The sequence below is a fragment of the Vanessa tameamea genome, chromosome 14 (genome assembly GCF_037043105.1).
Source record: "Vanessa tameamea isolate UH-Manoa-2023 chromosome 14, ilVanTame1 primary haplotype, whole genome shotgun sequence".
Classification (NCBI taxonomy): Eukaryota; Metazoa; Arthropoda; class Insecta; order Lepidoptera; family Nymphalidae; genus Vanessa; species Vanessa tameamea.
In genome coordinates this window covers 9,123,025-9,146,343 of record NC_087322.1, presented here as the reverse complement: position 1 = coordinate 9,146,343, position 23,319 = coordinate 9,123,025, and the positions used below count along the sequence as shown (strand labels likewise).

General features: G+C 34.7%; 2 protein-coding genes across 2 annotated transcripts; one reads left to right on the top strand and one right to left on the bottom strand.

Moving 5' to 3' along the window:
• Nucleotides 1-232: 232 nt before the first annotated feature.
• Nucleotides 233-4,532, bottom strand: LOC113398800 (dolichol kinase). The gene is made up of 9 exons (XM_026637712.2): nt 4,139-4,532; nt 3,792-4,042; nt 3,494-3,711; nt 2,110-2,298; nt 1,807-2,016; nt 1,632-1,706; nt 1,363-1,543; nt 1,179-1,256; nt 233-805 (listed from the first exon to the last, which is right to left on the bottom strand). The coding sequence occupies exons 1-9, from the start codon at nt 4,336-4,338 to the stop codon at nt 657-659; spliced, it is 1,551 nt and encodes a 516-aa protein (XP_026493497.2). The 5' UTR covers nt 4,339-4,532; the 3' UTR covers nt 233-656.
• An 838-nt stretch (nt 4,533-5,370) lies between these two features.
• Aldh (Aldehyde dehydrogenase) lies at nt 5,371-23,268 on the top strand. The gene is made up of 11 exons (XM_026637305.2): nt 5,371-5,547; nt 12,111-12,259; nt 16,773-16,869; nt 18,959-19,127; nt 19,484-19,632; nt 20,293-20,395; nt 20,524-20,700; nt 21,182-21,300; nt 21,623-21,787; nt 22,184-22,318; nt 23,096-23,268. Exons 1-11 carry the CDS (start codon nt 5,446-5,448, stop codon nt 23,264-23,266), a joined length of 1,536 nt encoding a protein of 511 aa, XP_026493090.1. The 5' UTR covers nt 5,371-5,445; the 3' UTR covers nt 23,267-23,268.
• Nucleotides 23,269-23,319: the final 51 nt, after the last annotated feature.

Sequence of the window (23,319 nt, the reverse complement as noted above, 5' to 3'; positions counted from 1 at the left end):
TAACTTTGTATAATAATATTTGGTATTATTATAATATCACATATTTTATATCAACTATTATTATTTTTGTTAGTTTTTATTTTTCATCATTAAAATTAATATTGAAGTTTTTGGCACTCAATGAAATGGGATAAGAGTTTGAAAAACAATTATTTTAACATATCGATTTAAATGTATTTACAGTTCAGTTATTTATTTAAATTATAAAGGTAGATGGGATATCATACCTACTCTGACAGATATTGGCAGTGTAAAAAATATAAAACATTATATTGATTCATCCACCCTGCAAACCGGCACACAGCAGTCAGCAAAACGAAGCATTGCTTCGAGGTACCAACCAAAGAGAACTTCCCCAAAGCCGTAGCAATAGTTATCATAATTCACTTGCCCTTATTCCATTTATTTGAGGTTGCAAATAATGTATTTTTTAACAATGCTAAATATGTATATGATTTGACTTACGGCCTTCTACATACGGTAACTGGGAATAACTGGGAATATTTTTTCTGATAAGCTGCTCTTCTATCACCGTTCTGATGGTGCAGGCCGCAAGTGCTGATCTATTAATCCATGAGCTTTACATAATAAAATTGGCAGCCGGGTCCTATGGCAACCGACAGAGATGGGAGGGTACTCTCCTCCGAGGTGGTGTGCTAGCAGAGCAGTCGAGCGGCCTGCAGCGCGACGAGCGCGGCGAGCGGCAGCACGAGGTTATCGACCTGCGCCGTGCGCGCCTCCAGCGCCGCCGCCGCGCACGCGCACACGGCGCCGCGCAGCAGCGCGTGGGAGTTGTGCAGCACGCCTGATCATCATACATATTGTCAACTATACTGATAACAATCGCTCTCAAATCTTTTTATTGAAATTGTAAACAGAAATCAGTATCAATAACTTTCAACGTCCGTTGAGTACGTACAATTTAACATGACCTTACTCGCTCAAATGACTTAATAAGTGAAATATGTTAATCTTTACATTTTTTTTTTAATTTAATACTTGTTACATGTTTGTAATCGTCATGATCTTTTTTTTTGGAAGTTTATGTTATGTATTTAATAATAATTGATAAGAACAATGGGAATAATTTAGAAGTGACTGTTAACCATTAACGCGTTCCTAGTTTGGTCGTATTTATATGACAAAAAAGATCTAGCAATTTCTAAGACATAACTTACCAAATAACTCCAAGGCATATACAGTTCCTATCTGTGAAAGAACATTAAATAATGTGCCCTCTAATGTTCTGCTACTATCTGCAAAAGAAATAAAAATATTTTAAGACATAGTTCCTTTACAAGTAATGAGTAATTTATTATATAAACAAATACATGTCATGTAATTAAAGACCATTTATGTCACCTGGCCATTTATTAAATCCAAATCTGGAACCAAACCAACTTGCGGCCGTGTCACCTATTCCTATGGATAGCACTCCACTGAGCAGCTCTAATTGCCTGTTCTCTCGGTTAGGCACTACCAGCAATGGAAAAGCTAACCCAACATATAGATATAGTGGGGTCATTGCAAATAGGCCACAATCCTGTCAAAACAAACATAGATTAAAGTAAATGATGTAGTTGTAACAAAAATTGCAATATATTTTTAAACGAAAAATAAATTAAAAACACCTTTTCATCACTGTAGACTAAGAAGGCGGACTGCAGAGCTGAAGATATTGGTTCTATACTTGATTTTCTTAATGCCTTAAAGAAAAATATTATTTTTTGTTAACTGAGCTACCATATAAAAGTATCTAATGACAATAAAATAATAACAGTAATTAAATAATTAAAAAATAGGAACCTCTACAAATATCAAAACTCCGAGGCCAATTCCCGCTGCGAATGTCATTAAATATATATCAAACATAATCCCAGAGAGAAACACAAGGGAGGCTAATACGTGAAATGTCTTCCTTGTGACTGTACTTGCTTTGATCGCCAGTTTAGTTCGTACAAGTAATGCACATATTGCCAGGATCAGTAATATTAGCCAGAATATAAATATTTGTACCTGATGTCAATAAAAAATGTTTCTATTAATAAATCAATCTACATAGTTGTTTTAGTTTATTTTACATAAATATTATTCTTGTTATTTGCTTACCCGATTTTGCTTCACAAATACATAATTTAATATTATGGTCACAAAATTGGGACCAAATAAAGAATGTAAAATGAGTAATACAAATACAATGGCTGATCCAACAATGTATACTAGTGTTCTTAAATTTCTCTGTGAATCTTTCAGGAAGTACAGTGCTGTAACAATTAATCCCACGGTTGATAATATTGTCTGAAAATATTTAAGATATATAACAAAAAAAATGAACACTGAAAACATCCTTATTTCAAAATGAAGTATTTTGTATAAATAATTGATGCATTGCTGAGCAAATATTTCTTGTTTTTTTAAAGGATAAGGTGATAAGCTTAACCTTCACCCACCACCAAAGAATATGCAGCTTTCCCCAATGTACTCCTTCATCACCAAGCATAAATAGCACATTCAAGCACAAGCCTATTAAGTAATGCATAAATGTGTTTATTATTGATTCCATAATGTAAATATACAGTATAGTTAAGATTCACATATTTTTTGTAATATAGGTAGTATGAAGTCAAATATATATTTTTTATTATATACAGTTAAACTGTTTATGGCGACATCGTTTAGAACAACATATCGGTTATATTGACCAAAATCAAAGGTCCCGGCTGAATGCTATATAACTGTCTTATCAAAAATATTGTTTAGTACGACATTGCTTACTACGAAATACCGCATTAAACAACCACATTTGGCTAATGTTTTTGGAGAATTATATCTGTAGAACAACCAGCTGAGTCATATTGTAAACAATTACTACTGAAGCGGACGAGTGCATTGATGCAGATAGGTCTATTGCGATTTGTGGACCGGCTACGAAAGATGATATTGTACGAGAAGTTCAAGAAGAAAAAGACCAACTCATGAACAATTTACAGTGGCAACTTTGAATGATGGTCTCAATGCTGTTAGTGTATAACGCAAGATTGTTCTTTTTAATAAACAGTTTCACATGCATTATAACGATATGCTGATTAAACTCCAAAGTGAATTACAAAATGTGTATATAAGACAGAAGTGTTCCAAACAAACTAAAATTACAGATTTTATGCTTACAGGTAAACGACATTGTTCTTTCTTAATACGTATATGTTTTGATTGAAATAAACGAAATATAATTTAATTTCATACATTAATATACATATTTTGCCTATTTATACCTATGACCTACACATTCAATAATACCACTTCATAAAAAATAAGCATCACCGGTTGTTATGACTATCGGTTTTTATGACTAAATATGAGTAGTCCCTTCAAAGTCGTTATAACAGATTTTGACTGTATTTGTTTTATTGTCATTTTTTTAGAATGTATCAGAAAAATAAGTAGCTTTTTTATAACTAACTCAAAAAATATATATATTCTAAAGTAAACTTACATAGAAAATTAAACTAATAAATTCCATTTCCTTGTCATCACTGTGCATTTCAAATAGGAATTTGATTACAGACATTACAGTAAACAAAACCATACTCTGGGACACTATCATTGCTTCACCAACAGTGAATGTCTTCTGGCATTTTGTTATACATAGTCGAAGCACACAGGCAAAAAGTATTGTTGATGAAAATGTTACAGATATTGAAAATAGTAATCCTGCAATAAATCCCATATAATTACATATAAAATTGTCATTATAGTTTTGTAATATAAAATGTGAAATGATTAAAAATTACCTTGTCCTAAACAAAAATTTAAAAGCACGGCAGATATTATGCTAGATGCTAAGCATCCTGCATAAATTGGTTCCTTCAAAACAACACTTGATGTTGTAAGAAATAATATGAACAGTACACAATAACATAATAAGCCAATGGATATCAGGGATGTTATTTTATATAATAGTGTAACATTATCGAAACAAGTGTAAACCAGTAAAACTGTGGGCAGTAAAAGGTGGCACCATAACCCATTACTATTAGCTGGTCTGTAAAAAATAAATAAATTCAGGAATTCCTATCGATTCCAAATATTTCATGGCTCAACCAAGCCAATGCTTAGTTAAGTGAAAGATATTTCTTACCTTGTATCTATACCTGCTTCTTGTAAATTCATAGAAATCTGCCTTTCTATACATTTTAAAGGCCTAATTAATTTATATTCAACTTTAGATAAAATGAAGTCAAAAAAAGTTAGAAGTCTTGTCATTTTTAATTTTTTTTCGTAACAATTAATTTCATTGAATAAAAACTTGATTATAATATTACTTTCATAATATCTCATTCGAAATGAATAATAATTTAAATAAAATCACTCAATCCATATATGCTCGATGTAATTCATAGAACTGAAGTAAAGATCAAAGTCTAATAATATTATTAATTGATATCTGTATATTTTATGTAATCTTTTCCGGTATTATTAACAATTACAGAAATATATTTTCAAGTTTACACTGTTGCAATATGAATTGATAAATATTTTGTTGTCACTTGTCAATGTCATGTCAGTAAATTGACCACCTATGGTTGGGATGACAGAGTTGTATTGAAAATTTGAAATGGAAAAGTCAAAAAGGGCCGGCAAGTGGCAACGCACCTGCAACCCCCTGGTGTTGCAGATGTCCATGGGAGGTGGTAATCACTTTCCCATCAGATGAGCCTCCTGCTCGTTTGCCCCCTATAACATAAAAAAAATACGCTTTGCACTTGCGTCCACCAACCGCTTAGCGCACTAAGAAAGTTGTGTTACATTCAAAAATAGTCTGAGATGCCAATGTAATTATAATTACTACTACGGCACTCGTCATGAGCAGTTGAAAACGATCATTATATAAAACAAAAGTACTAATAATTCTCGTGAATTATTTTTTGCCTTATGATTCGGCATTTGTATTAAAATGTACGAAACTTTTGAAAAAGCCATAAAAATACATAAATGTCACTAAAATGCTATGAATCCGCTGCTCCTTCTTTATCGCCGTAGAATTTAGATACATATTTTATTATTATAAAATACCTATGTATCTAATTAGAAACAACGAAAGCCCTATATTTGCTTCAGGATAAATTTCAATGGTGAACAATATAGCTAAATTATTAGCAAATTGCAAGGCAACGTAAAGATAAGGTTATTTATCTTTAATCTTTATTCTCTCTTCGATTGGAATAGAATAAACAAAATACAGTAGAATATACATTCATTTTCAAGAGTCAAGACACAGACAACCGTCAAATCATGGGCATTAAACCATAAACCAAAACATCTGTCAATTATCATTTTTGACTAACATTAGTGCATCTGTAGTAATATACTCTATCCATAATTCCATATTGCAATTTGCATTAGTGTTTGTTACAACTTGTGACGTGTGGACGTATATTAAGGAAAATGTTGCGGAATTTAAATAAACTCGTACAAATACAAAAAGCGAAATTCGCCACCGCAGCAGCTCCGGCCCCTCATACCAAGCCGGAAATTTTATACACAGGGGTATGTTGTATTTTAATTATGTAATTTAAAAGAAAAAATAGAAAAATATTTTTATTTACCATCCGTTTTAGTGTCATTGTTTATAGTTTACAAATCCTTTTGATAAAGGGCAATAAATTGGAATAGCGATATGATTCAAGGTCAAAGTTCTCATATATTCCTGATTATTCATTCTGATTCTATTTCTAGTTTATGAAAACGCGTATCTGCATAAATTTCTTGCAAAATCAATTGTCGTGTTTATCTAATCATATTTAAAGAATAAATGTAATAACTATTTATTTTTATTCACCAATTTGTGTATAAAAAATTACTCAAGTCTAAAATTTTAGACTTGTGTAAATGTAATTTAATAATAAATGTATATTTAAAGAATAACATTTAAATATTTCTTATTAATTTATTTTTCTCTTCGTAATATCTAACAAGAAAATATAATATTGATACAGTTATTATTATATTTTGATTCGTTGAAAATAGTCTATTTAAATATTTAGAATCAAATCAACTTTAAATCGTCATTTATGAAGATGATCTTAATAATTAATAGAAACACGTGTTACCATTGCTAGTGATAGCTTTACCAGCAAATAGTTAGCAGCTTACAGTTACGTTCAGCTTAGCAGTTACGATTTAATACAATGATTTTAATTGCTTGCATAAAAAGTATGGAAACGAGTTTCCATACATTTTATGCTATTAATTTATGTTTATTTCTCTTGTTTACACAATTGATTGTTAGTTTTATTAAAATAGACAATATTATTGTTGATATACAGATTACACAACATACATATATTATGTAAACAACTTATTCTTTTGTTAGAGTTATTTTTTTACACATTGTATAACTTTAATTTATTATAATAATTTAATTAATAATATGTAGATTGACTATTTTTAGAATTTGTTGTAATGTAATATTTTAATTTTTCACAATTAATACTGGCCGAATGTCTGATACTGGTCAATAAGAAAATTAATGTCAAGAAATCGAACGCGGCGGCAGTGTTTTGTTATAATTCTAATTATTTAAAAAAATATTTTTTAAAAATATTTTTTAAAAAATATTTTTTAAATAATTAGAATTATCAGGAGATTTTTGGAGAATACGGGATATATTGTAAAACACGGATTAGTGGGTAAAATAAATGTGAAAATAGTCTTTTTTGTTATACCTAAACATTCTAGAACTTCATACTTCACATACCTAAATACTAGTTACCGTAAATATTTCTTATAAGTAGATTGAACTAGTTGAAATCACAAAAAAAAAACACGCTTATCCCTTGATTTCGGTCGGTGGTCGGTGGAATTGGACCTATCGGTGTGTTTTTTCGCCGATTCTTGTAGCGTTCACTTAAAACCCTTCCACTGACGGTTAACTAATTTGTGTAGAACTAATGAGACGGCGGTCTCATTAGTTATTCTATCAGCATACAGAATATTTTATACTGCCGGCTTAAGCTGTTGGCGAGCCTGTGTAATAGGGTATTTTCGGTAGTGAAAAATAAATTATTAAATTTGATAAAAATTAAAATATAAAGTGTTAATTAATAAACAAATGCATTTTATTATATTCTATGCCCTATAATAACTCTGCTATATAATGCACTGAATAGTTCATTATTAATATACCTTTGTATATTAGAACACTATACCACTTAACTACTTATATCCACTATCTAAGTGTATTGTTTACACTAAAGTTATTGTTTTGTTGACTACTAATTACACTATATTCTAACTAATAGTACAGAGTCCTCCGGCATAGACGCTAATCTAACAGCCTTCTGACATACTATCAAATATAATTAATCAAATACAATGAAATTTTGACATACACAATTATACTACTTTTTATATTCGTAACGTCAATAAGTAGATATTATAATAAATAATCCTGCCACCCTGTCGGTATGTATTGGCGGTAAATTTACTAAAATACTGTGTTCATTAAGCCCAGCAAAATAGGCATTGAATTTTCAAACGGGTTACAAACCGATTGAATATCACGGTATCTCACTGCCATTTAAGCTTGTTAAAAGACGAAAAAACGATACAATCACGACACGATACATAACTGCGTCGTATTATAACTTGCATTAGTATTACTACGATGACGTTGTTTATAACCGATTTTGGCCAAGACAGTCGATCTTAGTGGAGCCAACAGCCAACTGCGTAAGAGATTTTAGTGTTCAAGTGTGAGTGCAATAAGTGTAAGTTTTGAGTGAGAGGGAATACCTCATTATTTTAATATATATTTAACAGCCTATAGGACTGAGTTGCCTTTAGAGGTTCGGTAGTCGGCAGTGTGTGCACTACTAAGTGCTCACACTTCCGATACTCCAGACACGGGGCTGCTACTGACAGAATGGGCCAATAAATTTTATTTCCGACGCAATCAGTTTAATTATTGCAATGCGCATGGGTGATATTTTTATATATTGTTTAGCGAATATGCTAATACAAAAATGTACTAGGTAATATGATTTTGATTATTTTAAATTAATTGATTTGATTATTTTAGTTATATGTCATTTATTTTCATGAACGATCACAAGCTTTTGTCCTCTCGTCGTTGGAATAGACTATAGGTAACAATAGTATGTTTCTGCGTGTTAATAATCAAAGAAAATAATGTAAGTATGGACAACAAAAACAATGCAATTTTATAACTCTCTATTCAAATTATATTGAATACGTAAATTATCCAACGCGATTAAATTGTGCTCTTTTGAGCTTTTCTTACTATTATTGTCATAAAATATAATCATTCAGTATTGACCTAAAACACTGCTTCATAATTTATTCTCCTTTAAATTGTTTTCATAAAGTAGCTATTTTATTTATATAATGTAATACCTCTTTGTATACCACATTGGTGTGTATTTCAGCCCTTACGGTAGAATATCCAGAAACGCTTAAATACGTATCAAATCATTTTCAATCGGTAGCCTAAAGATGACAATACTTTCAACAACTTACAAAATTTCATTCCCCTTTTGAACCCTTTACAGCACTTCTTTCCAAATAAAAAGTAGCCTATATGTCCTTTCTCAGGCTCTAGACTATTTGTGTACCAAATTTCATTTAAATCGGTCCAGTAGTTTTGGCGTGAAAGCGAGACAGACAGACAGAGTTACTTTCGCATTTATAATTATTAAGTATGGAAGTTATTTCCCTCCCTAGAGAGCTCCGATAAGAACCGCGTCCGATCGCTGCTAAATTCAAAGTGCTACAGGTACAGGGAAAACCGCGGCTTCCGACGCGCCTATAACACGCTCCCGCCGCCACGGCCGGCCGGTACCACCGCAAACGCTACGTTCCCCAATTTTTAAATCTGTAATATCTTCAAAAATATTCATTTAAATTATATGCTGTAAAGGGCCATATAGACCAATATTAAATCAACAATGTATTTAAGCTATTTCATTGGATAAGGATTAATGCTGTATAGGTTAAAATCGCTTCGAAAATTAGCCAATATTTGTGGTAAAAAATATATGACATAAAAATGTTATTGTGGGTTATCATTTACAGATAGACACATACCATCGCGGACTTTTTTGTAGATATTTTTGAGGTATACAATTCTGTAGTACATTATTTTGATCTATCTAGTAGGGTTCAGCTAGTGTTTATAATGTAAGCGCAAAAAATGTATAAATTTACGACATCACATTAGAAACTTTTAAAATTATCAATGTTACTTAATTATATTGTCTATGTATTATATACAAAAACCTTCCTCTCGAATCACTCTATCTATTAAAAAAAAACCGCATCAAAATCCGTTGTGTAGTTTTAAAGATTTGAGCGTACAAAGGGATATAGGGACAGAGAAAGTGACTATACTATGTAAAGATAAAGATACAACACTATTTCACTTAACCACTTATTTCCACTTTAATTTTACTTCCAAAATTGTGATAACAGTTTCGTCGACGTTCAAAACGGCATTCTTTCGCATCAATTTAGTGTCGAATGTTATATATTTGGCTTTTTTCCTCTTATGGTTGGAATAGAGTACAGGCACACATACAATATGAATATAGATAGTATCCTATTTGGGTAATTTTCATTTGAAATTCGGATATAATTTATTATTTTATATTTATTTTTTCAAAAGCTCTAGGTCTAAATACATGTTTTTTGCGCATGACCGTAATAAAAGCAATATACCTATCGTGTTTTTCTCTCACCTGCGGTTGAGCATACTTGACGTGGTGACGCGTCGTTCTGTGCGACCTTTTATGAATATGAACATCATAACGATTAAATGTGGTTTATTGTGTTATTGTTTCTTATTATATTTCTTTAATAATATGACAATTGGGTTCTGTATTCGCCAATTGTCATATTATTATTATATGTATATTTTTTGTTTGGAAACACGTAAGAATCTGTACCCATAGTCAAATAAGATTGTGTAATAATAGTACATTATATATATTCTCTTCTACATACATTTCAGTTTAGATTTTTCATTAATAATAAATAAAATTGCGTGTGGGAGGCAGGAACCCAAACTAGGTTGACCTATACTATAGGTCTAGCTTATCCACTAGGATTAGGAACTATTTATTTAATTTTACAGTAAATTGGAGAAAGACCAAACTTAAGCTATTTATATACTATAAAGTAATAAGTGCTCATAGATACAGACGTGCCTTCCTGCAATTTTTCGTTAACTTATAGAGAATTCTTTGAGCGTTATAACTTATTAAAAAATGTATGTATGACTTATATATTACCGAAGCAATTTACACAAAATTGGCGATTCAGTTATCGTAAGCTACCTGTGTAGCCAACATTGTATTTATACAGCCTTCTCTAGAATAACTATGGAATATACTAAAAAATGTACTAACAATATTTTATGTAACAACTTGTTATTTACATCGGTTATATAATTTTATTAATTTGTATGTATTTATTTACACAACTGTATTTACAGATAACATATAAAGAGTTGTTGGATAAATGAAATACATATCTTATCAGATTAAATTCGTTGAATCAAAATATTGCCTATATCTTTGGGACACGACTCTTATGGTTTGTAATATTCATACATATAAAACAACCCAAAAATGTATGTATCACTACATCATATCAGAAGATCAATATATATTTTTTTTGTTTTAGGATATTGTTATTATTTATTACTTCTTAGGACATCGACGAGTTTAGTTAGGTAGGTTTAGTAAAGCAATGTCCTCTGTGCAAAAGGTTATCACATTTACAGCGATAAATATATATATATATATTAATTTTTGTACAAGAAAAAAAAAATCTTGTTTTCACTCTTCTCATTATACTTATATCCATACTAATATTAATGCGAAAGTAAGTCTGTCTGTCTGTTTCGCGGCGAACCACAGAACCGAATTTGATGAAATTTGGTGTGAAGCAAGCTTTAACCTCAAAGAAGGTATACATTTTTTTATACCCAACACTTCACGACCAACTCCAAAACCATAAGCAACGCCGCAGGCGACAGTTAGTGTAAATATAAATTCAATTAAAAATAAGTTTACTTATATATTTAATAGGATTAAAATAATTGGCAATGATTTTACTGATGTTATGATGTATGATTTTCTATGGAGTTCTTGGTAGTAAGAACCAATCGTTCACCAATTACCTTATCACCGTATCACCTTATCGCCATACTATATGTCTGGCTTATGGTTGAAGGTGAGTGAGCGAGTTTCTTACATTAATGAGAGATATAACTCATTAGGTCCTTTACATGTCGGTCCACTGGCGGCCTTAAAGTGATTAGACGCATGCTGTCACTTTTGTAAGTCACGATTGTTCGTGGATCATTCAAATTCAAAAATCTCTATTTAACATAGAAGCCTTACACTTTCTTATCTTATTAAATTATACCACCGGGTTCGAAAAGAAACGTCTCAAACCCGAGAAGAACTGGCGAAGGTACCATAAAATTATTAATATTATAATAATTTTCATTCCACCCTCACCATACAAAAATTTTTACAAAGTAATTACTAAATCTGTGTAGTCGGGTAACAATGGATAATTTAAAGTTTGTTTGTTCTTTATATAAATAGCGTCCGCGTCACAATTTTTGTAAAATTCATTTATATTTTTACAAACATATATTAAGTAGTAGTAGTAGTAGTAACAGAGCTGACAGTTAAGAATTTTGTTAACTCGCCTACCTAATATTATAAATATGTTTAATTAAACTACGCCGTCAAACCGATTAAATTAGGACCCGATCAATAAAATTATTGTACTATGAGAATTCATATTATTTTAAATTATAAGACAGATCAGGCTAGACAAGTTTCGACCGACATTTTTCCGCATCATATATTTCCGTATTTTTTATATAAGGGACCCACGTCCCACGTTTAAAAAGTTACGTCAAAAGTTGTTATTTTTCAAAATTACAATTACTTCCTGCATATTAGTACCTACTCCCTGTATGTAATCCAAGGTCCAAAGTTAATATAAAATAAACTTCATACCATTTTACTATACAAATTAAAATCATAATATACTAAACTGATTTCTTTTTGCAGCTTTTCATCAACAACGAGTGGGTGAAATCTTCAGATGGACGAACATTCCAGACAGAGAACCCAACGAACGGAAGTATAATAGCGGATGTACAGCAAGCTGGTAAAGCTGACATCGACAAAGCCGTTGATGCAGCCAAGAAAGCCTTTAAGTAAGTCAGAAATATGTATTAAGTAAAAGTAACGAGAAATTGTTCCAGTGCTGGCTACACGTCTTTTGAAAAGGAGGTTTGGAGGATATGGCACCACTCTTCTCATATCCTGGTTTTTCAATGTCAATGAGAATAATTATTTGACACATGTAGGTTTCCTCGCGATGTTTTCTTTCATCGCCGAGCACGAGATGTGTTATACACTTCGACAGCTTCGCCGCTTTTTAAGACGACATTTTTTTTTTCTCGAACTGTCAATGCATAGCACAGATCTATTGCACCTCGGCCGAGGATATTTGTAAAATAAATGATAAATAAATAAACCGTAATTATTAATTATATAGGATGAAAGTATTGTTTTATTATATTATATATTTGGTACTTGCCATTTTCTTCCGTAGTCCTTGATCACCTGCAGGACACTGCAAGAGTTTGTGAAGAACACATTAATTTTCGTTAATTACTATAAACATTTTTTTCTCATTTCAACAATAAATAATGTAATGTCACTATTTCATTTGTCTTTTTTTATTACATCCTTTGGCGGACGAGCAAATGGGCCACCTGATGGTAAGTGGTCACCATTGTAAGAAATATTAAACATTCCTTACATCACCAATGCGCCACGAAACTTGGGAACTAATATGTTATAAGTTACACTAGCTCACTCACCCTTCAAACCGGAACACAACAATACTGAGTACTGCTGTTTGGCGGTAGAATATCTGATGAGTGGGTGGTAGCTACCCAGGCGGGCTTGCACAAAGCCCTACCATCAAGAATTTTTCGACATGTACGTTATTTTTCTACATGTATGTTTATTTACAACGAGATTTTTTTATCCAAAATTTAATTTATTTCATAAATAACTAGTTGCCGCCAAAGCGTCGGTCGCAATTTAGAGTTCAAGCTCGCTTTATATCAAATTTCAGGAAATTCGGTGACTTTTGCATTTATAATATTAGTATAGATATTTTTTTATCTAAAATGTACACTTTGCAATCGCCTTTATAGTTGTCAGCATTGCAAGATGGATTGAAAAATAAAAGTAGGGAAAAGCAAGAGATGAATTTCGTATTTACTTAATCGTCTTATTCAAAAATAAAAATGTTAACTTTGTAGATCTAGAATTAGATCGGATCTAATTTCGAAGGTTAGATGCTTCATGTGGATCAACTATAACACTCGAAATAATTGATTTTCTTGTAAGAAATAAAGCAATCAGAAATTAATTATTAATTATTTCCTTGATTTGTGGGTTGTAGTTTTTATTTCGATTCAATTCAACCAAAAAAGGCATTTTTTTTTGTCACAATAGATATTTAATAATTTATGATTCATAGTGAACCTCATTGGTTGCAAATTAGACTTCCGGGTCGAGTCAAATAAAAATATTTATCTGCGAAAGAAATCTCAATAGCTTCTCGAAGTTACTAAACTACGGTAGGTTTTAGACTTGATTTGTACATTTCCACTCAGAAAAGATATTTCTGTACAATAGAATAAGACTTCACCCGTATTTGCGCATATGCTTATGGACTATACCAATATCCTGCGCAGTTGCCTAGTCTCATATCATAACTTTTTTATTTATTTATTTTTTTCTCGCTGCAAAAACGCTTTACGCGCTTCCTCCACGTGATGGAAGGTGGGGGGGTGTGTGGGACTCCCCGGAGACCTGGACGCCGAGTGCGCCCAGGTACGCCGGGTTTACCCACTAAAAAGCCAACGGTACCCTCTCCGTCTTTCTGCGGGCGCCACGGGATCGCTTGCGCATGCTACCGTGACGCCCTGACGGTCGGCCCGCCTATGCGGGCCTCCAACACCTAGAGGGGGTTCTCGGGGTACTGAGACCCCCCCTAGTCCCTGCGACGCCTATTGAGGCGGGGGGAGAAGGTGCGCGTAGCGCTTCTTCCTCCTCCCCGGTCGTCTTCGGCGGAGCGGGTCTGCAGCGGCATCCTCTTCCCGTTCCCGCTCCGCGGCTTCTTTCTGCGACATCACGTTTTCGCAGAAGGAGCGCATCTCCGACCAGCACGTCTCGCTACCGAGCATTTCGTTGACGATGCTCGGCAGCGAGAGGTCTCCGCCCATAGTCGCCGCCAGGGTGTGCCTCTGGGGCCTCCACGCAGCACACTCACTCAGGGTGTGGGGCGCCGTGTCGACTGGCGCACCACACTCGTGGCAGGAGAATGACACCTCCCACCGCGCTATTCCGTGCAGGTACTTACCGAAGCATCCGTGCCCGGTAAGTACCTGTGTCATCATGAAGGTGAGTGTGCCCTTCTTCCTTTCGACCCAGCGACTCAAGTGGGGACGGATCGCCTCCACTGTCGCCAGCATAGCCTAAAGTCGTCTAGAAAACATTATCACAGCTTATCAAGTTAGCATACTGATACATAAAAACTAACTAGTCTAGATTCAACATTAAAAATGAGTAGGCTGACATGAACTCACTCAAGATATATATTTACAAAATGATCTCGGATAAGCGGATAGGACTACTTTTTTGTTAGTCTCTATTCAAGGTTACAATAATAGCTACTATAAAATTATTTCTTATATCAATTATTCAACGCAACGTGACTCTTAACATCGATTTTAGTTGGCATACTGTTGCTAATATATTATGTTAACATAACTTAATTCTGTATCAAGTACACAGCTTGATAACTACGTGCCACTAAACAGTTCTTATTATGGTACAAGATTTTGATGAAATACAAAAATTAAACCAGTTTTTTACTTTTTAAAGGTCATGCTGATGTGTTGATTTTTTAGGCATGTGTATATACAAATTGGATAAATATATTTATATAGCGTAGCGCTTATAAGTTGAAGTCAGGCAATTTGTAGTAACAATATTGTAATCTGTTTCGTAAATTTGAACCTTCGAAACAAACAAAATGTGTAGTAAAGTTTTTATGAAATCATAAACAAAAGATACCCAATAAAAAAGAACCCACACGACAGATGGAATCTACTCGAACTCGGTTTAGTTAAGTTCGTAAAACGGGTTGGTCAACTTCCATAACCGGGACTATAGATTAATGGTGGTAGGTGTATTATTTGCGGAAAGTCATTTTTGTAAATTAATTTGATTTACATACAAACTAGCTTAACTTTATTCACAATGAGTCTGTGGTCAATCCGCCCAGTGTAGACACTTTATTTGTCAAAAAGACATCTGTACGAATGAAGTAGAGAAGTACTATTTAAAATGGCCTAATAGAATGGTGGTTAGAATCGGTTTTATTAGTTTGTAGCGCCTGGGTTTCGATCGGTACGATCTTACCTCAACACACTACAATTATCGCCTCGTAGTTATGATTTTTCTATGTTCTCATTAAATATCCACAGACTAAGCGTCCGTGCGATTGTTTACCTTTATTATAAAAATATAAAGAAGTAAAAATAGTAATCGTACATTGCAAGTTTTAATTCTAATTGCCTATGTGGATACAGGACCAGCATTAGTTATGATATTATTTTATGTTTTCCCGGCATAAAAAATATCCAATATGTTATTCCAGTAGATATTCTATGTGTGTGCAAAATGTTATCCAAATACGTTCAGGAAATTTTACGTGAAAGAGTAACAAAAATCCATCCATACCTCAGAGAAATCAACCTGATCCATACACACAAACTTTCGCGTTTATAATATTAATAGGAAGTAGGATTACTTCTATGCACTCTCTTTTATAAGAGACAAGACTAAAGTCCTAATCTCCGATGTTACACGAGCATTCACGAAGGGCTATGAGGTTTAGTGAAAAGTTGGTAACTATCATCCCGATTGACGGCTTCTTCTTCTTATTATTATAGCTTTTAAACGCTATTATACTCTTTGCTAGATGCGACTTATAATGACATTGCGACGCAATATCTCATACTCAATCGGTAAAGCAGGTTATCGCTCATACTGAGCACACGAAAATAGATCTTAAAGTGACGAACCTTTTCTTACCCCGACTGTACATATACTTATGTATCTTCGTGTCATTGTAATGCTTCGTGTACCTACGTACTGTTGACTGGTAACTAATGTCGGTCCGTGTTTAATTTGTTGTTATATTATTCATAGTTTTTATCGTTTATTTGTTATGTAATGTACATTGAGTGTTCTTATAAAATAGATGTAAATTAACTAAGTACTAGTCTACCAGTTCTGGCTTCACATGGATACAATAAGGGTCTTCATACAACTTTAAGATTGAAAAACAAACATAAAAAGAACAATTCTACTATACTGCCTTTTCACTACTATAATATTATATAAATTTAATACACATATAAACTTTCCTCTTGAAACAATCTGTTTATTGATGAAAACCGAATTAAAATCAGTTGTGTAGTTTAAAATATCTTTGTTTCATACCATGGAGATATATCTAGTTCATGATCTACAATGCATGAAACAAATTTTATTCGTACATTTAAAGCCATATTTTAATCTTTTGTGGTTATATATATTCAGAATTTTTGAGTTAAAAGTATTTTATTTTTTCAATAGATTGGGGTCACCATGGAGGCAGATGGATGCGTCACAACGAGGGTACCTCCTAAACAAACTGGCTGATCTAGTTGAAAGAGATAGGGCTTATATGGCTGTAAGTTTGATTTTTTATTCAATACTAAGATAAAGTTGTAAAGACTACAAATGCGTTATGTTTATAACTTCCTTACGATGTTTTCCTTCGCCGCTGTGCACGAAATGAATCATAAATACAATTTTTTTTATGACAAATCATTCTCTTGTAACAGGACAAAATTGTTATGTTCAGTTAAAAAAATATATGTATATCTCGAATTAACAAGTAGGTGAATATATCATATAGATATTTAGACATAACCGATGGTCTAGCTGGTCTAGTTTGACAAATCATTGAATTTATAATTATTCAAATCATCATCATAGTTATCTGACACAGGATAAACTTGTGTCAGATAACGATAGTGTTTGATTAGAAATGCGTATTTAGTTATTTACACTTAACGCTATCGCCATTGAATAGTGTAATCTTATGTAATAATAGCGTAAGCCGGTTTCTGTCCCAGTGATTATGGGACGATGGCTGCACATAAAAAAAATCGGTTATAATCTCATTTTGAAGAGCTCCAGCCGTAGATGTGCAGAAAATAAAGAGGATAGAAAGCGGAAAAAAGTTACTAATATTAAACATAAAAAAACTAGTGTAAATCGTGCGAACAGACGTCGTCAGCTTACTATGAAATTAAATAAAAAAATCCTGTCATAGATTTTTTTTTTATGGCATTGGTTGGCGGACGAGCATATGGGCCACCTGATGGTAAGTGGTCACCACCGCCCATAGACAAAGGCGCTGTAAGAAATATTAACCATTCCTTACATCACCTATGCGCCACCAACCTTGGGAACTAAGATGTTATGTCCCTTGTGCCTGTGATTACACTGGCTCACTCACCCTTCTACCCGGAACACAACAATACAGTGTACTGTTATTTGGCGGTAGAATATCTGATGAGTGGGTGGTACCTACCCAGATGGGCTTGCAAAAAGCCCTACCACCAAGTAAAAAAAAAGATTTCGAAATTTGTAAAAATCTGTTGAATAAACGAGAAGTTTCGCGAGCGACTCACTAGTAATAATAATTGTCCATTACGTTTACCATGCACGTAAATACGACTTTGTCGTTCGTGATCACGTTCGTGGCAATATACATACTCGTATAATAGGATATATGGGTATCCTGCAATGATGTAGATTTTTAATGGGCGTGTTTATATTCTCAATTAAAAATAGTCGCGTTGTCATCGTATCTCATAAACGATGTCATTTGCAATCGCGTTCAATGTTATCACTCAGTTGAGCGAGCGATCCCGATGAACTTACGATGGCAATTATTACGTGATCATGATGAGTGCACTGTCACCTCGCTTACATAAGTATATTTATGACACGTATTATTGGAAAATTAATATTTATTTTAGTGACGATTCTATTAGGAAGTGTTAACGAGTTTTTTTTACAAGTTACATAGATTCTTAACTATAACTACAAGTATTTAAAACGGGATATTTATCTACGAATGTCTTGTTCACGAGGTCTGCGTTTGCGGGTAGATGTCGCGGCATAAGAAGTGTCCATATCGGACTGCCTCCTTTCTCGTACGTTTGCTGCGTAAACACGGGTCACCACTACCATTGTCACTTTCACCCCTACTATTGTCCCTGGTTTTATTTATTTTACGTGCACTCGACACTCGATCCCGTGTTTTACAGACGAAACTATCGAGTCGCGATTTTTTATATTATTGTTCGAGGGTTTGCATAACTTTATCACTGGATTCCAGACTCTCGACAGTTGAAATCCATCTTCTCTATTGAAATTACTATATTTAGTAATTTCAACGGCTTCTCGTACCAGTCGGGGTATGTAATGGTGTTTTGTCGCGAGTATCTGAGCATAATGAAACTCAATCCAATGTTTCGGCCCGGCTTCCAGAAGATGTTCCGCGATGACTGATTTCTTGGTATCTTATAATAAACCATAACTTTAAAAAAATAAGTAGTTTGCAGTAGAAACAAAGTCGTAATCTCAATTTAAATAACATTTACCAATTTTTAAATTGGAGCGTTAATGTGTCCATTTATGCACGAACTATTTATATGGACTAAACTTAAATTATTTTAAAATGAACCTTATTTTATTACCCACAGAGTCTAGAAACCTTGGACAATGGAAAGCCGTACCTAGCAGCTTACCATGGCGATTTAGCTTCGGTAATAAAAAACCTGAGGTACTATGCCGGCTGGGCGGACAAGAACCATGGAGCAGTGCTGCCAATGGATGGAAAATACTTTGCCTACACACGACATGAACCCGTCGGTGAGAAATATTTTAGAAGAAAATTAGAATTAGTCTAGTATAACTTAAGGACTCTAGTCTGTTCTATAAATGTCTTATAAATTACTGTGGCGCTATTGCGGGTGTAGCATAGCAAGTGTTGCTATCAAATATTTGTTACGGATTGATATCAAATCAAATCGCATAAAATTAAATCAGTGTTATGGACCTATGCAGTAGCATAATGCTCCATAATACTGACTTATCGACTGCAACATTCATCAATCCGCAACAAATATTTGATAGCAACAGTTGCTATGCCATAGCCGTAATAGCTCCACCGGTAATACATAGCTATTGATATCAAATTTGTGAACGTGTTAAATATTTTATTTCAGGTGTCTGCGGTCAGATAATTCCCTGGAACTTCCCGCTGCTCATGGCTGCGTGGAAGTTGGGTCCGGCGCTGGCGGCGGGCTGCACGGTGCTGCTGAAGCCCGCTGAGCAGACTCCGCTCACGGCTCTCTACCTCGCGCAGCTCGTCAAGGTGACTGTTCAAATGTTTTTTTACCCTTCATCGCTTGCTGCTGATAGCCAACTACATCTCACAAACTTTTATTTCCCTTGCCTTACTATACATTAGCTTTTCTCAAATGTTATAAAAATCTCAAATAGTACAAGTTACCGTTGAGAAGACATTATTGACGTCTAATCTTAGTCATAAATGATTAAATTTCGTGGCAAGTTTGAAGGGTCGCGAAGATAATGCAAATGTATAAAAAGTTTATGCTTCAAATAAGTACCATGTTAACATTTTACTCGGTGGTAGGTGGTGGCTTTATGCAAGCCCGCCTGGGTGGTAGGTACCACACACTCGTTATTTATTCTACCGCTAAACAGCAGTACTTAATATTGTGTTGTATATAGTATTTATATTCCAGTATGAAATTTGAAGTCTATGCTGATGTCGCGAAGATGGTTATCACTTGACATCATGGCCCACTTAGCAGTTTACCAAAAAATTCAATGATATTTTATTATTTCTCTTATTTTATATAGTTTAAAAATATATGAGTCTAGAAAGGAACCACATAAACAATCTGACCAAAATTAAAATCGTTGCTACGCTGCCTTTTATATCGTTCATTCACTAGCTCTATTAATTCATCTTACATTCATTTCACCGACCAAATAACCGTTTTTGCAGGAGGCCGGCTTCCCCGCGGGAGTCGTGAACGTGGTCCCGGGCTTCGGGGACGCCGGCGCGGCCATCGTCGACCATCCCGACGTCGACAAAGTCGCCTTCACCGGTATGTCGCATGTATAACATATAGAAAAAAATGCCATTGGTATGCATTTGTAGAAACCTTAGTTTACTAAATACGAATATTGCAGACTGGAGGTAATTAAGGTTACATATTATTATTAAATATTACAGGTTCGACGGAAGTGGGCAAGCTGATCCAGCGCGGCGCGGCGGGCTCCGTGAAGCGCATCACGCTGGAGTTGGGGGGGAAGTCGCCCAACATCGTGCTGGCCGACGCCGACCTGCCCTACGCCGTGGAGCAGTCGCACATGGCGCTCTTCTACAACATGGGGCAGTGCTGCTGCGCCGGTCGGCCATACTCTTTAGCCCTCTGCTTTTAAATTCCAAAACCTGTCGCCATAATGACGAGTGAATTTCGTGTCCATAGCGATCATGTTGAACTGATTCGATCTAAATCATTCAATTATATACAAGTCGATTGTAGGGCACTGTGCAAGTCCGCCTGGGTAGGTCCCACCCACTCATTAGGTATTCTGCCGCCAAACAGCAATAGTTGTCAGTGAAACTACAGGCACAGGGGATACAATATCTTAGCTCCCAAGTTTGAGGGCACATTGCCGATGTAAGGAATGGTTAATATTTCTAACAGTGCCAATGTCTAGGGGAGGTGGTGAACACTTACCTTAAAAAGACACTTCCTTCGCCTATCAGCTAAATACTTACATAACATTAGCTAAATACAAAACCGAATGCAATGACTACGGCAATATAGACTATAATATTACATACTACAGAGGCTAAAGTTTTGATTGCGATCTCGTGTGCGCAGGCTCGCGGACGTTCGTGCAGGACTCCATCTACGAGGAGTTCGTGGCGCAGGCCGCCGCGCGCGCCTCCCGCCGCGTGGTGGGCGACCCTTTCCGCGCCGACACCGAGCAGGGCCCGCAGGTACCCCACACACGGCCCTACCCGCACTGCCCGGGGTAGTACAGTGAGGCATGTGTGCACACGCGCTGTTTGTTCTGCAGTCTAGTCTGAGTTGGAATCGATCGTTCCCGGTTGCGTTCTGCCGTTCTGGGGAGTGTCTCGGAAAGTGGGACAGCTGTACAAAAAAATTATCTTTTTAATAAATATACCCTCGGCTTTAAAATCAGCTTATGCCAAAGGAAATTAAATTCCCACGAAGGAGCATACCAGATTTTGTGCTTAGGTTGCCTGAGGCGACCGATATCTAAACCCACTCTAGCTGCAGTAACGTTTGCTCGTCCAGATCGACGGCGAGCAGCAGGAGAAGATCCTGCAGCTGATATCGAGCGGCCAGCAGCAGGGCGCCCGCCTCATGTGCGGCGGGAGGCGGGGCGGCGACTCCGGGTACTTCGTGCAGCCCACCGTGTTCGCGGACGTGCAGGACCACATGGACATCGCGCGCACGGAGGTGCGTGCTGCTGCTCTACGTATTTAGATGTATAGATAATATTACATATGTATTACAACAACACTGTGCTTTTTGTCTGAATCAACCGGTTCGATTTCGGGCCAAGAACGAGTGAGGTAACATGCATTCATCGGATTTAAACGTAACTGTGAATATTCACAAATCTGCAATTAAGTTTAATCACCATATTCTTTTCCCAGTACAGAAGAGCTTTGGTCAGCAGCAGCAACTTTATTTTTTAAAATAAAATTTCATTAAGATCTTAATATGTATTTGTAATTCCTTAATTTAATCTGATAGTCGATTCTTCATATAATATTTTTCCTTACATTTTGAAATAACTTACAATTTTAGAGAAATATCGTTTTCAAGTAAATCTATTTATTATTTCAACAGATCTTCGGCCCCGTTCAGCAGATTCTTAAATTTTCACAACTAGACGAAGTTTTAGAACGTGCTAACAACAGTGAATACGGTCTGGCCGCTGCTGTATTTACCAAAGACATCGACAAGGCTAACTATCTCATTCAGGTAAATAATATTTCAGCAGAATATAAAAATAAATTTTATTAATTATAAGAACAACGAAATGCTGGTAAGTGTTATGTAATATTTTTATTTGTAAGACACGTTCAGTATAACCGCTAACCTTTTTACTACCATCGCTGTAATATTCCTGGTTTTAAGAAAAGTACCACCACGCGCCGCCCACCTAATATTACGCAATGCTCATATCACAAAAATAAACTTGTTTTGTTAAATGTTGACATTGTCAACTGTGTTTGAGTATATTTTATCTTACTGGAGTATTTATAGTGGCAGTAGATATAATTATTAATTATGCTCATTTTGATATAATATACATATACGATATTTTGTTAACAATAATTCATAATATATTAAACAAATTGTGTATTTTATTTTAGTTTCAATAAAACTATTGTTTCAAAACAGTCTCATATTTTGAATAATAATATGTATTAAGATTAGCAAGCAATAGTCTGTATTCTCATCGTCACTAAGCGAGTGCTAAAGTTTATCTCAATTGGTTCCAATGTTAGGTTGGTACAGGATCAACCAAATAAGCACGTTTTTATTGAAACTTTTTAACGTACCATTTGCTCGCTTTTTTGTGTTGATCGTCGTATGTTATCCATAAAAAATCAGCATATAGGAAGGACTCTGGAGTTCAAGCTTGCTAAATTCAAAAATTTTTGAAATTCTATTCATTCATTCAGTAGTTCAGCCGTGAAAGAGTAAATTCAAGTTCTAAGAAATGTATTCAAAAACTTTATTTATTATTTCCAGGGGCTACGCGCAGGAACAGTCTGGGTGAACGATTATAACGTGTTTGGAAACCAAGTACCCTTCGGCGGATTCAAGCAATCCGGTATCGGACGCGAAAATGGACCCTACGGTATCAAGAACTACACAGAAGTCAAGGCGGTAGTTGTCAAACTAACCGAAAAGAATTCTTAAAACTAATCAAAAAATATATTTAGTTACGGAAATTCCTTGAAGTGATAGAATTG